The sequence below is a fragment of the Micrasema longulum genome, unplaced genomic scaffold (assembly GCF_059751315.1).
Source record: "Micrasema longulum isolate JH-2025_06_02 unplaced genomic scaffold, ASM5975131v1 h1tg000590l, whole genome shotgun sequence".
In the NCBI taxonomy this organism is placed as follows: Eukaryota; Metazoa; Arthropoda; class Insecta; order Trichoptera; family Brachycentridae; genus Micrasema; species Micrasema longulum.
The window spans coordinates 1-17,598 of NW_028277786.1; the positions used below are offsets into that span (position 1 = coordinate 1).

The 17,598-nt window shown below is 31.9% G+C and overlaps 2 protein-coding genes and 1 long non-coding RNA gene across 3 annotated transcripts; 2 read left to right on the forward strand and 1 right to left on the reverse strand.

The window, feature by feature from the left end:
• Positions 1–531: 531 nt before the first annotated feature.
• Positions 532–6,466, reverse strand: LOC148280345 (vesicle transport protein GOT1B). The gene is made up of 3 exons (XM_088228516.1): positions 6,365–6,466; positions 5,690–6,265; positions 532–670 (listed from the first exon to the last, which is right to left on the reverse strand). The coding sequence occupies exon 2, from the start codon at positions 6,150–6,152 to the stop codon at positions 5,730–5,732; it is 423 nt and encodes a 140-aa protein (XP_088084642.1). The 5' UTR covers positions 6,153–6,265; positions 6,365–6,466; the 3' UTR covers positions 532–670; positions 5,690–5,729.
• LOC148280346 (uncharacterized) lies at positions 562–1,336 on the forward strand. Its single transcript, XR_015822634.1, has 2 exons — positions 562–701; positions 1,193–1,336. It is a non-coding gene; the product is annotated as an uncharacterized LOC148280346 (long non-coding RNA).
• A 143-nt stretch (positions 6,467–6,609) lies between the features above and the next one.
• On the forward strand, positions 6,610–15,824 carry Zcchc7 (Zinc finger CCHC-type containing 7). Its single transcript, XM_088228514.1, has 6 exons — positions 6,610–6,784; positions 7,061–9,212; positions 9,291–9,354; positions 10,558–10,681; positions 12,646–12,783; positions 14,127–15,824. Exons 1-6 carry the CDS (start codon positions 6,782–6,784, stop codon positions 15,813–15,815), a joined length of 4,170 nt encoding a protein of 1,389 aa, XP_088084640.1. The 5' UTR covers positions 6,610–6,781; the 3' UTR covers positions 15,816–15,824.
• The last annotated feature ends 1,774 nt before the right edge of the window (positions 15,825–17,598 follow it).

Genomic DNA, 17,598 nt, shown 5'->3' on the forward strand with positions numbered 1-17,598 from the left:
TACACTAGATCGCGTGTTCTGTCTTTTTGCCTTCCAAGCATATACAGCATTATTAATATAATTAAGAAGTTCAGTGCTACGGAAATTGGATATAAATAATGTTTTCTTAAACGTGTAAAAATTAGAGCATTTAATTGTACGGCAAAGATCTCAGAAATAAACTACATTGAATTACATCATAAGTTCTTCTGAATCAAACAATGATAGTGTTGTGATAGATTTCCGGTTTGACTTGAACTTGAAGTCATTTCAAAATAACAAAACTTTAAAAAATTGTAGCGCTGCTAATATGGAACATTTTTTTTTTCCATTTAGGTTTAGTTTGATAGTCTATTAACAAATAAATTAAAAATTAAAAACCACTGAACTTTCCCATTCAATATTTTGAATACACAACTTTTACACCGAAGTATGATATAACACTTATTAATTTGCACAATGATTAAAGTACTTTAGTAATAATAGAAAAGGTAACACTAAGAAAAAATGGCAAACTCGGACAAACAACATATAGTTCAAGAATTGTTTATCTCTTGCAGAAGTGGTAAGGTTAAGTTAACTCGAGTTGTGAGGCGTCCCATGAGGAGCGGTGATGAAGAAGATATGAGGGAGTCAGCAATGGCCATACTGAGGGCTGTAGAGGTGGGAGACTCCTGCATCACACTGCCTACTGCAAAACAACACATAAAAAATACAATAAGGTTGGTAAATGACAAAGATCATACTTTTACTACACACTACTAATCCATTTTTTAAAATATTTTTTATCACACCTCTAAGTTACCAAATTGACTTAAAACATGTACAATATAATATATTTACAAGAGTATTAGCGCCAGAGTTCGCGCTCACAAAAATAATTGATAACCAATGATGCAAAGAACGGATTCATTAAAAGCACAAATATACAAGAATTTGAAATAACACCTAAGTAAATAAGTATCCCAAGATTATTTTACTAGTAAAAAAATCTAGTCAAAAAATATACATATATTTTTTTTTTTAATATCTAGATATTTCTCAATAAGATAGAGCCCCATAAATTATATATTTGTCTGTACGTAAATGTACACATTTTAGCTAACAACTGTATAAATAAGTTTAATTTTTCGTTTCCACTTGACCAAATATTCTTTTAGTTGATCTGTTTTTATACTTTTATGCAGGTGATCATTTTTTTTTTCTTTTCCAGATACCTGAAGAGAGAACTGGGTTATATATGGAATCAAAAAATATTACGACAATGGAAATTAGCAGCATAATTTGTTTTATACAATTTAAGAGAATAAGTTACTGATTATTTATTTTTGTATTTTAATAAAAGGATTGAAATTAGTTTGTTTAAAATTTTATTTGGGATGATACAAGAATAAAAAAAAGGACAATATGCAAGTATACGAATAACCCAATTAAACAATATTTTAAGTATATTTAAATCTTTATAAACAAGTACTGGATTTTACCCCCTAAGGCACATGTGGGCAACCACCGGCTCGTGGGACGTTTTGATCCGGCTCGCTAAATATGGAGTTTTGATCATAAAAAATTCATTCATAAACTTAAAACATCAAACAAGTGTGTGATTTATTGTGTTTTTTTTTTATAATACATAGATAAATATTATCAGCGAGCTTGAGGTGATTTTTCACGAAAATGGTTCTCAATAAATTATCAGCAAAAGATACCATGTCATATTCAATAGTAACAGCTTTTTGATAATGGTCGCAAAGCATGTCAGTATGTGTAATGTCAAAAAGGATTTTACTGAACGAGGACTGCAGTTAGGTAACGATAAAATTATTTCAATCCAGAGTGCATCGTATACCTTTTTTAATTTTGTTTTAATAGGTGATTTATTTTTATATGGTGTTCGCTGACTAATATAACTTACACGTGTTTTTTTAATGTGCGGATTAGTAGTTTTAGTGCGGAGTGCTATTCCGGTTCGCAACTCGGAGATAAATTGGTAATCTGACCCAGACTAGAAAGGAGTTGCCTGTACCTGCCCTAGAGAGAAGTTAGTATTTAAAATAAAACAAAATGAAGCAAAATGCTTATTTTTGTTACAAAATTTATTGCATTTTGAAATTAATGTTTTTGTAAAATTTGCTGGCATGTGTTTTTATAATTAAAATGTAATTCCAACCAAGAAATGTCCGTAACGTAACGACCTAAATCTGTTGCATTTTTTTTAATGCTGACAAAATGAGAATTCACTTATTGAATGTACAGAAGGTTTTTTTAAAATAACCTTTTAAATATTTATTTATCAACAGGATAAGACTTAGATAGTATAATAAATAAAAAAATTATATGAGTTTCAAAATAGCAAGCAAAATGATTATTTTGGTGAATTTATAGTTGGTGGACTAAGATCTGAAGAACAAGACTGATTATTATAGCCCTGGGGTGCTATTCTAAATCTTTTCTATCTCCTAGAGGGTGATTAATTAATTGATTTGGGGATTTTTTTTGCATGCATTTACACTTATCTTCATTTATGGCCACACTGATGATTAAACGTCAAATATTTATTTAATTATTATTAATATTTATGAACACGTAAAATCAAACACGATTTTAATTTAGAACATTATTGTGACCTTAACCATTACCCAAAACACTTAATTAGATTGAATTGATCAAACCGTATTAGTTTTTTTCTATTTTTTAAACAGTTTTATACATCATTTGACGTTTAATCATCAGTATGGCCATATATAAAGCAAAATGTATTCGCATGCAAAAAATAAAAATCCCCAAATTTCTTTAGTCTCTACCCCTACGATAAGATTATTGAAATTTAAGATTTATTTAATGACATTTAATTAAATTTAAAAAGTTATGATTTTATTTTTTAATACTGGTATCCCTAACTACATCACTATTTTTTTCTGCCTATGTTGTTAGTCAGCATTTAACAAAAAATATAGTTTTTAGTTTGATAGCTGGTTCCTGAATAATTTGTTTGCTTTGGTGCTTATTCCTATCATACTTCTAAATGGCATTTAAGACAAGTTTTGAATATATTTAATTTAAATTAAAGTAGACTAACAAAACACAACTCATGTTTCATCAACTTTGTTAAGGTGACTCTAAACGAAAATATGAAACTAATTATTCATCATTTTTTGACTAAATTATCTTATTTTTTGTTTTGTACACCATTTTGTGAAAAGGACTGAAATTTTATTGTTATGGTATTTGTTACAATCAATATAGTGTAAAGTTTCGGCAAACCAAGTTTTGTAAAATTTACATTGAAAATAAACGTAAAAATTGCATTTTTCAATAAAAAAATATAAAAGCACAATCTATGAATAATTACTTTCATATTTTAGTTTAGAATCACTTTCATTTCATTGACATATAATACATAGACATGAAAACGTACCCATAGTTACTAAGTTTGTTCATTTACCCAGGACTGCAATTAACGAGCATGCATATGCTACCAAAACTTTGAGGATACTCATTTTTGGTACATAAAAAGTTTGTATTTTAATGTTAACAATCAACATTAGTTTTTGGTCGATCCCAATCAGGTTCTTTCCTCAAATTTCATTAAATTTTGACCCATTTATTAATGTTTACTGGATTTTTAGGAATGCAAAGATAATATTAGCTCACGATTATTATATTTCAATAACGTATTCCTATTAATGCATCACTGTAACTAAGAAGGGCTTTACAATTGCGCCGCCAGGCGTAATTTGGCATTCACAAAAAATAATATTTATATTTGAATGTTAATTGTTTTAAGCTTTGTTAAGCACTCATGAACAAATATTTACCAATGAAAAGTTACACAATCCTTTATACAATGTTTATCCGAAAGGTTTTTACACATTTTCATGACACAAGTAGGCGTTTTTGTAGTAGACATTCTAAATGTCACGATTGGCTGGCGGACGAAGAACGACTTAATTCGCATTGGGCTCATGCCCATTTACTCATGTTAAGTGTCATCATATTTTAAGGTTCAGGGCATGCCTATGTATTAACACGTCAATGGTTGATTTATTATCAGTTTGCTCGTTAAAAATAAATGTTAAATCATTTCTAAAGTACTTATAAAACACTGTTTTATAAGTTTAGAAATCTTTTTAATACATAATTCCTTTAGTGCATACAGAATACAAAATATTTTTTGCATCCAGAGGAATTAATTTGAATAAAGGGATTATGAATTATTATCAAGAATAATACAGTTGGGCGGCCAATGCAGGATACTTTACACTATCAATTTAATGTGGATAAGGGTACGAAGAAAATGGTAAGTGATAACTAATAAGTTTTAACATGAGTACCTATTTGCTATTATGTGTGTAGAAATTTTTTAACAGAGATGAAGCTGTTGAGAATATGCAAGGCTGGGCATTTATAAAAGCTTGTGACCAGTTATCGGCTGGGTTAAGTGGTCACTTTACACACTGCCGAACATTCACCATTCTGCCTATAGGTAGTTCACATATGGCATTTTTTCCATTCCGTGTACATATCCTCGGGATCGTAGAATAATGACGGATGTGTAAAAAATGCAACATTGGACTTTCTTTTATATTTGATCTTGAAAAGGTTATGTAAAGGCTTTATTTATAGTTATTCTAGGTCGCAAATATTTTTATAAGTAAACCTTTCCTCATGCCGGGTATGAATAGTTATACCGGGTATATTTATTCCTTGGTATAGGAAAATCTAATAAGGCCCTGATGTTATATTGAATTGGTTTCCAAGATAGACAACGGCGAGAATTGACCTACTTATTCTTATTCTTAGTGGTGGGGGTCAGTGCTATGCAAGCTCCTGACGTCACTGTGACCTGTGAGAATCTATTGCGACTTACTGTACTTATTTAAACCAGATTATTTTTAACAACAATATTTTGGGTATGTCCAAATCTTCGTAGAAAAATTCTGAATTTTTCCATGACAGAATCGATATTAATACCATATACTTTTTCAACAGAGATGAAGCGGTTGATGTAGTTTTTTGAGAGAAGATCCAAATATAAAAATAAATTGAATAAACTAATTATATAAACTTTAAATTTATGCGAGTTACTGTATTTTACGGACGATAAGACGCATCGGACCATAAGACGCACCCCGAAATGAATCTATGAACTTTTATTTTTAAAAAATGTTTTGGACAATAAAACGCATTGGACCATAAGACGCTTCCCAATTTTCAGTTGAATTTTCAGAGTTTCTTATGGTCTGAAAAACACGGCGTGAGGCATGTTTAAACAAAGACCACATTATTTACTATTTTTCGTTTTAAGAAATACTTTTTAGTACTCAGACTGCAATGATAATCTATTGTTTTAGTCAATAATTGTTACCAGAAGTTTTATATTTTAGAAGTTAGTGTATTTTATTGCGATTACTTAATCAGTAAGTTATTGACTTATTTCAAAGATGGTTTTGGTTTGTTATTTAGTTTTTGTTATGTGACGTAAAGAAGACAGCCGTTATTCTCCGACACCTTCACTGTTATCAATAATATTTGTGTTTCACTATACGCCGTCCATATCTAACGCATTTCAGACTAACGGTGGAGATTGTCATCTTTGAAAAATGAGCGAACTGTACTTTTTTTGTCAAATGGACACAAAATACAAATATTTTTTTTTTAAATCCACATCAGAATATATTGAAGAGCATTAGTAATACTAATGTATCCTCACCTCTTGATAAGTTTCAAAATGTCCTCTGTGGAGCAGCCAGTTATACGGTTGTCCTGTTAGTGTCACCCGCCAGTCTATTTACTATGCCACTGATGATGGGAAGATTCAGGACCGATCCCAACACGGGCACTCTACGCAGGAAGTTAATGGCCACCGGGAAGAATCCGCTGAACAATAGAACAAACCCGTACGTCTCTGCTATCATACCAACGATGGGCCATCCCAGCAACACCACAATAATGCCACCGAAGAAAGCGATAGACGCCTTCACTTTATGCTTTTGAAAGAAAAATCTAAAAGTCCTCTCCAAACCTATTACACACGCCAGGCCGCATATAAATAGGATATTCCCAATAGCGAGCAGGCCTTTGTCGAATAGAAGCAACACACCCAAAAATAAAAACGTTATACCAAAACCGGCTAACCCGACGCCGATCTTCTGAGTGTCTGTTATCTCAAACATGTCGGCGGTATTTTAATAGCGCAGTTTCAAATTAATTACACGGTGACCGAAACATTCATAACCTTTCTTTTGAAGTTCCACGTCATTCGTTTTATGTTTCAGTCCACTTTAACCTGAAAATACTTTAACCCATGTATTTCTGAAGACCCTTATTAATGATAAATCACCACTCAATCGAAATCAAATCACCGAAATAAATAACCGCGAATTACTTTGAAGTCAAGTTTCCTATCTTCACTATCTTAAAAATTAAAAACAAGTTATAAAATAATGAAAAGGGAAAACTTGACAGAACTGCCACAGATAAAAAGTTCTTCATGGTACTCGATGGCACTTGACTTGGCATAAATTTTGATAAGTCTATTTGTCTATGTAGTCTTTGGCTAGTGGCAAATGTGGCAACAAATCTGTGTGTGGCAATCTGTGACCCAAAGTTCAGGGTTTTTCATGAGTTTTCGAGTTCTTGTCAAAAAGTCAAAGCAAGTTGGTCAGAATTTTCAAAGTGACATTTGTTTTTAATATTTATGAATGTATTTACAACAACTCAGATAGTTCTATTCTAATATGATTCGTTTCCGCGTTCATTTATAGTAGCCGTTGATTTTAGATCCAAGTAAAGATTCTTAACAATGGTGAGAAATTTATTAATATGTGGAATAGTGCATGTGTTTGTGTTTATAGGTTATCTTTTTTTTTTTAATAGTTGTATTTGTATAAAATGTGACATAATTATCGACCTCTCGATTTATGAAATTTTAAATTGGATTCTTTTGATGATTCATTAAAATAATAGTTTTTCATATTTATATTTTGTTCTTTTTTAAACAACTTTTTATTATTTTAGATTGAGTAGTGACCACGAAATGTATTGTTTTCGTTACATATATTATGACACGTTTGTCTTTTAGGAGTTCGATGGATGCAGTGATGATGAAGACCGGGAAGCTAGAATGTACGCTATGTTACATTATGTAGACAGTGAGAATGCACATCCAGTATCTTCTAATGGAATATTAGAGATAAACAACTGCTACACTAATAATGACGAGTGTGTTATTAACAGTAATAATAATTTGTTGAAAAGCGATAATTTGAGCCCCGATCGAATTACCTGTATTTCTGAAATAAGTACTGCTAGTATAACCAAAACTTCTGATTTTGTGAGTAATCTTGAAACTTCAAAAGACAATACAGTAAATTATGACAGTCCAAAAAGTAGTAAAAGAAAATCGAAAGATTTAGAACAGTCAAATAATCTAATATCAAATACCTCTGAAAATATTAGTATTATTGATAATTCCAAAAATAATAGTAGCATAATAAAACAAAATATTACTGACAACTTAGAGAAATCAAAAAATGTTGATTCAATTATCAAAAGGGTAACACATACAGGTAGATACTGGGTAACTCATCCCGATACTGCAAATAAAGAAGTTAACTCTAAATATAAAAAGATTAATAATTCTTCCAAGAAATCTCCAACTCAACCCACAGGAAAAAAACCTTTTGTTATTATCCTCAATGATAAGTGGTCATCTAATAGGAAGAGCTCGGAGTCTATAAGTCCGGTGGTATATCGCGATACATCGCAGGAGATAAACGAAAGTTTGCCCCAAAAAAAATCGAAAACTTTGAACAGGTCATCACTTAAATCTGCTATTAAGGGTATCCCTAAATCTCAAAAGGGTAAAACATCAGTACGGACTGAGTCCGAAACTAAAAATGCTTTATCGAAAAATCCACACAAGAAAAGTAAAAAACTTTCAGCTCTGCTTCAAACTTTGGACCCAGAAACAGATGCTGAGACTGATTCTCCCGTTCGAACTCTGCTCAGTCCTAGAACTAAGCAAAGAAATGCTGAAATGAAGAAAGCTCTCAAAGTTCATATTGCAAGAGCTGAATCTAGTTTTAAAAAAAAATATGCAAAAGCTCTACGAAATCCATTTTCTAAATGGACAAATGTTGATCCATCCATTATTACTCTAGACAGTAGTGATGGTGAGTCGGTGGTTGAAGTTGAGCTACCTGTGGTTCGCCCGACCACCATAGAACTCGATAGCTCCGATGAAAACCCTTTAGAAAATACAAATTGCTCTTTGGATGTTAACAAAAAGTTGCTTCAGCCCTCTATGTCAACTTCTGGTACGCAAACTGAAATAAGAGGTGATCAACCTCAGCGATCTGAACAAGCTGCTCCACTCAGTCCTGTCCCGTCGATTGTATCTTCAGTCTCCGATGATTTTATACAAGGCGATTGTTCCAGCTTAAATCTCTCTACCGAAACTACTGATCTTACATTCAACTTTGGTTTACACGGTACTGACTTGTGCGGTGAACCTATTGACCACACACCGAACAAACTGGGAAGAAAATCAAAGAAAACTTCTTCGCAGAAACCATTAGCAGAAACTGAAAGCGTGTTTCAGAAAACATCAGCCACATTGACTTCTTTTACTAAACGTAGTGAGAATATCCCAATAAACTCAGAGTCGTCAAAGGAGACCTCGGAAACATCTCCAGCTGAGAGTGAATGCTTCGCAACTCCCAAAAGTAAAATCAAGAAGAGAAGAAACTCGAAGCCTAAAAATTATACAGTACCCGATCAGTCATATGTGACTCCTTCGATAGATGTTTATGAATCTGAAAGTTCAGATATACCCGAGAGTTTGGTAGATGTTCCAATAACTCCTGTAGGGAAAAAAAAGAAAAAATCATTTTCCGAAAACTTCTCTAAACACGATGCTGTTGATTCAACCACGGATATAACTGATGCATGTTGTCCCGCTATAGATACTCTCGTTATGGCGAATGTCATAGGCCTTCCTAATAACGTCGATTATGGTGTCATTGATGTTCACTCGGATGACAGATCAGCCGATTCAAAAATTGATATTAGTCCTGAATCGAATATAGTTTCATCCACTGTGGATAGAAAAGTACGATCCAAATCCAGAAAAAAATCTAAATTAGAAAAGTGTGTTAAAGAAATGCATAAATATTACGACACCAATTGGGGAGTGGATTTTGATCATGTTAAATTAAAACGTGAAATGCCACGTAAGTATTATTTGTCATTTTGAAGAAATTTCATTTTAGAGGAAAATTCTTACAACTATAACCTTACATTAATTTTAGATGAGAAAGAGTTCTGGCAGATAGATCCAGCTGATAAAGGAAGGCCTAGAAAGCCGCAAGTAACGTAAGAATGTTTTTGTATTCCTAAATAATTAAACAACCAAAAATAGGTAATAAGCCTTGTAAATAATGCATAAACTTCCATATTCCCTTATCAAGGAGGTTCTCTATCAATACTGATAAATCAATCAATCTTATTATACATTATTGATGTCTGTTAATAGTCTAGGCTGAATTGAGAAATTTGAGGCTAGTTAGAATAGACAAAATACTGTATTTAATTATATATAGGCATGCTATTCAGCACCTTTTACTCCTAATAATTGCAAGATATATGGATTTTGATGCATTAACACTAGGTGAAATATTTTCTCTGTGTTAGGTATTCAACATAGAATTAAGAATAGTTCAGAAACCGCATACGAGCACCAAACAGAAGGCGACTAAACTACTCATAAATGAGTAGTTTTACGTTTTGACCCATTAGTTTCTTTGTAGACGTCGCTCAGTATGCAACTCCTGATTTAAATTCAACTATGCCGTGTTGTGTCCTTTCAAAGTGTAGAAATACTGCTGGAATCTTAAAGAAACAGGATGCAATCACATTTCATGTGTAATTAGCAAATGAATGTGTAAGTACCAAAAACATTACTTAAAAATTGAATTATTTTCCATCTGTCAGATTGTTGAAGAAAGCAAAATAAACATTTCGTTAGTGTTGCCTGGGTAGTAAATTTTTTTACCCTACTTTGCTCATCTGATGAGAGAACTAACGAAAATTGGACCTCGGATTAAACAACTCTGTGGTGGACATTTGACCGACATTATCTTTAAAACATCAAATATTATTTAACATGATATAATAATATCAGTTTTATGTAAAACAAAACTTGTTTAATATTTTAAGTTCAAAGTTCATTAATTAAATTACTCTTATTAAATGACCCTTTACTTATCTACTCTGTTGTGTCAATCAATATTTCCGCATGCACAATAACATTTTAGAGAAATTAACAGATTGCTTTTTTTTACCTTACATTTGTGTAATGATTATATTTTTTCTCATCGTGCAACATTACGCGGCGACGTCACGAATGCACGTGGCGAAAGTAGGGCATAGGGGGGGGATTTTTTTTTACGCAGTCCGATGTATTAAAATATGATTCTACGCTCCTTCTGGACTATTCCTAATTCTATGGTATTCAATTTAACTTGAGATAAGAGTAATATTTGTATGTGTATAACATTTAAGAACATATCTTTTTAGCTGTGGATATTGCAACAAGTATGGACACAGAGATGACAAATGTTATAAAAAACCTAAAATGTGTGCAATGTGTGGGACTTTGGGACATAAGGAACTACGATGTCCTAATAAAATATGTTTATCTGTAAGTTTTTATCTATTTTTAGAACTAATCACTCAGTTAAATTAGCTAAAGTTATTTCATAATAGATTTAATATGTAAACCGCTGGACAAAATTACTACGAGCCTGCCAAAAAATATAAAATTAATTAATAATTCATCCTACTTTATATGGGTTTTTCAATTGGCGCTGGTAGATTTTGACGGCCCGTGGTGGCCATTTTGTTTTGATCCAAAATTTTTTCACGATTGACATTCTGCATGAACGATTTGAGGGTAAGGTTATCTCTCGCAGGGGTGATCTGAATTGGCCACCAAGGTCTTGCGATTTGACCGCACTAGACTTTTCCTTGTGGGGTTTTTCTTGAAGTCACAGGTGTATGCAAATAAACCACAATCGACCTATGCCCTAAACATGAACATAACACAGGCCATCGCTCAAATTTAGCCGGATCTACGCGGAAGAGTCATTGAAAATTGGACCACTCGGATCCGTGCCACCGTAAGAAACCGAGGCGGGCATTTAAACTGTGTCATATTTCACACTTAATGGCACATATGGGCATTTCAAATAAAAAAAGATTTTTGTTTATACCTCACACACAACTTGTTTTATTTCATTTCAACATCTACCTGCCCTTATTGAAAAACCCTTTTTATACTGTTTTGTTTTTTTTTTTTACCGCAACAGGCCAGGAGACCCAATTATTGCGGTAAATTTCATCACGTAACACCCAAGCTTGATCAAAATTACATTTATTTTTGTATTCTTATCGGGAATTGAACCCGGAACCTTCCATGCGTGAGTCAAGCGACTTAACCACTACACCACGGAGGCCGTCTATTGGTTAAAATATTTGATGGTTACTCTTCACTTTTTGGTAAAAATAAAAAATCTTACTCCTGAATTGTACTTATAAACTTGCCAAGCAGGTATCGAATTACCCGAACCTCCGACCCATAGCGGTTCAATTATAGTCAAGTGAGAGACAATGTTATTTTAAATACATATTTGTTTGGTGGGTTCTTATTGGTTTATTCAATAAGAAATTAAAATACGATAAAAGATTTTTAATATCTAGTGAATTCACCTTTGTTTTTCATAATTAGTAAAATTCTTTTATTTAGGGAAGTGTGTGGCGAATTAAAAATTTCTAAGCGTGTTTCTACTTCCTATACACAAATTGACGGATATGTGCCTACTGCCGGCTGCGACACAGTACAAATTACTAGTACATAAACATAATTATTCTTTCCTACAAAACTAGAAATGTGCCTACTGCTGACTGTGACACGGTACAAATTACTAGTACATAAACACATACATTTCTTTATAAAACACACAGTTTTCCCTGAAGATGGCTCCTGCAATGGTAGCCGAAACGTCGGATCAAATCCAAAATACACGGTATTACCCAAAAAAGATACATAATATTGATAACAGTAACCGTGAAAACCTTCGCACCTATTTGAAATAATACTAGTTTTATAAAAAAAAAATCTTTTTTCAATTCTGTGTCTTGTGTTGTCTAAAAGTGCCAATGTAGGATTTCATTTTCTTCTTGCCACCATTTTCTAGAGGGTTGATGTTAATTAAAAAATACACATTTTTAAAAAAATTCTATGCACATACATCCGTGGTAGTGTGTTTTTATTGAAAATAGTTTCAAACACCTCAAACAGTTTATTTTATGTCACAAAATAGCTGCAAAATTACTTTGCCGTAATGTTGTGATTTACGACATTGGCCCCTTTAGACCCAAGCCACAGAATTAATGTCAGGTGACACTTAAATCCACTTAATAAGTTAATCAATGTACATAACCCAAATCTACAAAGAAATTTTAATATCTAATTTAAAATTATGAAACACAATAGTTTTGTGTTGTCATATGGGTTTATTGAATAGTGAATGATGTTTTAGATGCTTTCAGGGTGTTATTAAATCTGTCTAAATAATTATACTAATAAAATGTGTCATTTTTCAGTGTGGGAGCAAAAATAACTCCTTCTCATCATCTTGCGATAATTGCCGAAATTGGAAAAATATGATTTGTGGAATTTGTCGAGAATATGGTCATCCTTCTTTGAGGTGTCCCGATATTTGGAGAAGATATCACCTAACTGTAAGTGTTTACACAAAAATTAACAATATCTAGATCGCGCCAAAATAATAACAAATAAAAGTTTATCGGCACGTTTATAATACAAATAAAAATAACAGGACATTATCATCAAATAAACACAAAAATAAAACTATTGGTACTAAAAATGTAAAAAGTACTTTGTTACTGTATAACCAACACTTATCTCAAAATCTATTCTAGAGATTAGAAAATGTATTTAAATCATATATTCTGATTTTAATCTTCAAGACAATGAGGAAGTTCACTGATTTAAAAAAAAAAATATATTTCATATTATCAGCGCTACGATTACGCTTAGTCTCAATCAGTTCTTCTCATTAGTTCATCCGCGGCAAGGAAACCGGAAACCTTCCATAACTCTCATATCATATGTTGATTCATATGAATCCATTCAAAGTAGTTAGTTCTTAATAAAATATATATTTTTTTTTTCATACATTTTCAGGAAACTTTGCCGTACCATTTAATGCTCCAATTTTTACAGCGCGCAAGAAAACATTGATTGTATCAAATTTTCCGATTCAAAGTAGTTAGTTCTTAATAAAATATATTTTTTTTTTTTCATACATTTTCAGGAAACTTTGCCGTACCATTTAATGCTCCAATTTTTACAGCGCGCAAGAAAACATTGATTGTATCAAATTTTCCGATTCAAAGTAGTTAGTTCTTAATAAAATATATATTTTTTTTTTCATACATTTTCAGGAAACTTTGCCGTACCATTTAATGCTCCAATTTTTACAGCGCGCAAGAAAACATTGATTGTATCAAATTTTCCGATTCAAAGTAGTTAGTTCTTAATAAAATATATTTTTTTTTTTCATACATTTTCAGGAAACTTTGCCGTACCATTTAATGCTCCAATTTTTACAGCGCGCAAGAAAACATTGATTGTATCAAATTTTCCGTAGGGCTGAAGTTCCTCATTAGAGAATAATGAGGTAAAAATTGTCAAAATGGACACTGAAAATCCAAAACAATCTTTTACATAGTTAAGAACAAAATCACCAACTTCTGATAAAAGAAATCGACATCGACATTTATTCTTATTGGCCGTCCAATAGTTTCTTTGAATGTTTTTTGTTTTTATAAATTATTCGTGATAAAATATCTGACTTGCTCGGGTTTAATTATATTATTAGTAAACAGATTTTATCCACGTTATGAAATTGTGTAACCATTGTGCCATACACATTTTTTTGTACATGATGGCTATGAAATTAATTTAAAGTCTAATATGAATAACTTTTTTTTATGATACTCTTGTAAGTCATTAAAACCTTGTTTTTTTATTTGAAATGTATTTTTGCCTCATTTTCCAGATTACAAACGAAGTTCCTCTTATTGAAGATAAAAGACGAAAATTAACTTCGCAATTGTTTTGCAGTGGATGCACTCAAAGAGGACATATAATTTCAAATTGTCGAAATTATATTGCATTTTCTGACTTCAAGCCTCCGGCACCGTACATTTTTCATTATGTTCCTGTTTATACTCCCGATGGTGTCAGAAACAATCCAAAAGTACATCAAATTCCCCAATCAAAAGCTTCTAATAAAAATAATGTTAAAACTACATCAAGTACTCCCCAATCACCTGGAAAAAGAAGAGTTTTTGTATCTCCTAAAACATCTACACCTAAATTATCCAAACTGTCAATATCTTCTAGTATCGAAAATAGAAATGATCCCATTAAATACACTTCTAATAGTAATTCTGTTGATAAATTAGAGGATTCACTCAAAATCGTTATTCAGCCGAAAGATGTAAATTCTACTAGGAAAGTTATAATTTCCCAAAAGACAGGTGTGGAAACATTAAATCTGGATAAAGACAGCCAATTAGATTTAAATAAAACAACCTTAGAACCGAAGAAAATATTTTTGGATGCACCTAAAATAGATATAATCTCACCTAAAGAAACTGAATTACAAAAGAAAGATGTAGCTGTCCAAAAAAATAATTCTTCTTTACTTGAAAATACAAATAATACACTAAATAAATCAACTACTTCTGATACTATTTCTGAGAATGAGGAAAATGAGACAACCTCTCATCTTCTTTTATCGGATGAGCATGCAATTAAGCTTGCAAATACTCAAGGAGAACAATTTATCAAAGACCTTTCTGCAAAATACAACATTAAAGCTGAAAAATGTCAATTGAAAGTAGGCACATCTCTTGTTCTTACGGGTAATTTCAAAAAACTTTTAGGTTTTCAAAGTGAAATACAAAGTTGGATGAATGTGAATATGAGTGTTCCTCCATCGCCAAACTTGCACAGGAGCCATATATCGAGGAGAAAAAATGTAGCGATAAAACAAGTTTTGCGTGATATTGATCAACTGAAACTGGATTTAGGGAACCCTGCTGATGTGTTTCAAACAATCCAAACCACAGAAAATGATTTAGTAAAGTGTAGTTCAAAAAACAAAGTAGACTCTATTCACTATACAGAACTTTGTAAGAAACTCAATAAATCTCGAAGGACATTGAACATGATCCTGATTGGTCAAGCTGGCTTGTGCAATGGGGATAATATGTATAGGAAGTTATTAGATCTAGTTTGTTACCTTCAAGAGAATTCCTCAAAAAACGTTAGTACAAGCATAAGAGATGAAATGGGGGAATGCTACAGTGCTATATTTTCTGGCACACCTCGAAATGACTATCCTCAATTGATACAACAATTTCTATCTAATCCCACATTTTCGGCTCATAACACGTTCAAGCTGCAGACTCCAGTTATTAACAAAATACCCCTGAATGATAAAATACACGCATTACTAATAAGGCTTCGAGCAACTATAAATATACTCTATAGTTATAAATCTCAGAACCCCAAATTCCGCATCAGCAACATGATGAGGTTTCTAGAAGGAAGTGAAAGAAGAATATTAAGTACAAAATTATCCAATATTGAAATACAAGCCATAAGGAATGCAATTGCAAAAACACAAAAAATTTTACAAATACATAAAAATTATATTAGTAACAAAAATTTTATATAAACTCTAAAACAATTTTTGTTGTTTATTTTTATCCCTTTTTCCCCTTAAAAAAACTTTAGGTCTGATGACTCGGGTAATTCATGGCATGTGAATCTGTAATGATTCTCTGTAAACGTTTCAAATAAAATAAATAAATAAACAGTGGCTCGTAACATAATGTCAATACTATCTCAATATAAGTCTTTTGTTACTTTAATACATACATAGTTTTGTATTTAATGATAAGATATATATATCAGGCGCGTTCCGTCCATACATACTGTGGATGCGGTGCATCCCTTAAATATTTGAAAATAAGAATATGGTTTTTTATTATAAAAGTTATAAATTAAAGAAAAAAATCTGAAAATATTCCTAAAATTATCGCACAAATGTTCGAGAGCACGCAATTAACAATTTTAAACAATATTTTCGGTATACATACCTAAATATGTATGCGTATTTCCTATATCAAGGTACCTTGTCCTTGATAGTTGATAGTATTCGTTTGATACACTGGAATCTGGATACTACTCTTCATTTTGTATCCAGTCTTATAACAAATGTTAGAATTTCCGTGCGCGCTCATTAAAGTTCATAATGTCGTTGTATTGTTCTACGAGACTCACGGAGATAAGAGCATCCATCTTGAGTAATGCAAAATTCTTGTTAAATAATGCTAAACAGCATGAAGTTTAAAATCGCGTGTTATTGAAATTTAACCAAAATTTCAGAACATCTCTAGTTTTAGGTACTGTCCAAACATTTACAGCTTCACCGCCAGATGCGCCTGCTCCTGTGCTCCGTTTATTTATATATGATAAACTATTAATTATTATTATTGTAATGGAAAACTTACATTTGAACCTTTTCATAATATAATACCTCAAGCGCACTTTACAAAAGCGATTCTATGCAATATTTATTTTTATTAGATATCTACCTATATGTAGTATCACTCCCATTAAATGTAAAAACATGATTATTTTTTGTCAGCATCCCTACTGAAAATATTCACCGCACGCGCCTGATATATATATATATATATATATAGTCAAATTATTTATATAGCCCCATATTTGTGAAAATCACCTCAAGGCCTCTGTACAATGAATAAATATCCCAGCACTTCTTGCAACTACAGAGCACATGGACAGTTGGGATTCTAGTTCCTTGTTTCCGATTAAGATCTATTTTAACTATAACAGATAGGAGCTTGATTACAGCATGTCTTGCAGCTACAGAGCACATGGATGGTAAGAAATCTAGCCCCTCCCGCATTCACACATTTTTAAAACTGACAAAGAAGTTTAGTGTATTAATAAAATTTAAAAAAGGAAACTAAGCGCATAGACGGTTGGAATTCTAGACCCCATTTACAAAATTTAGGTATTTTCTAGTTGATAACATTTACATAAGGAAGCTACCAATCGCCATGCAACTACAAAGCGCATGGACGAGTGGAATTCTAGCAACTCAAAATGATATCAATAAATTCACAAAAAAATAAACGTAAACATAGAGCATTATAGTAAATTTGTCAAGTGATAATGCTAAGAAGTGAGCAATAATAAAACTAAATAAATAAAGCACTCTCCTGGCTTACTTCGAAAATAATGATATCAAATTACCACCCGTGTAAGAAAAAACCACTTTATTTATTGGGTCCACGTGTAGTATTTAGTGAACATGATAGAAATAAAATAAAAAGGAATCAATTCATTAGTTACTTAAACCTTGACAAAGAAGCTTGTTTGCTTTGAAACCGGTATGTGAAAAATAAAAATTAGTGGTTAAAAACAAA

Bases quoted from the DNA above. Each gene is read 5' to 3' on its own strand.
- Zcchc7 (XM_088228514.1), top strand. The intron at 9,213-9,290 runs GTAAGTATTATT...CATTAATTTTAG, and splicing joins ATTAAAACGTGAAATGCCAC to ATGAGAAAGAGTTCTGGCAG. The intron at 10,682-12,645 runs GTAAGTTTTTAT...GTCATTTTTCAG, and splicing joins CTAATAAAATATGTTTATCT to TGTGGGAGCAAAAATAACTC.
- LOC148280345 (XM_088228516.1), bottom strand. From the start codon at position 6,152: ATGTTTGAGATAACAGACACTCAGAAGATCGGCGTCGGGTTAGCCGGT.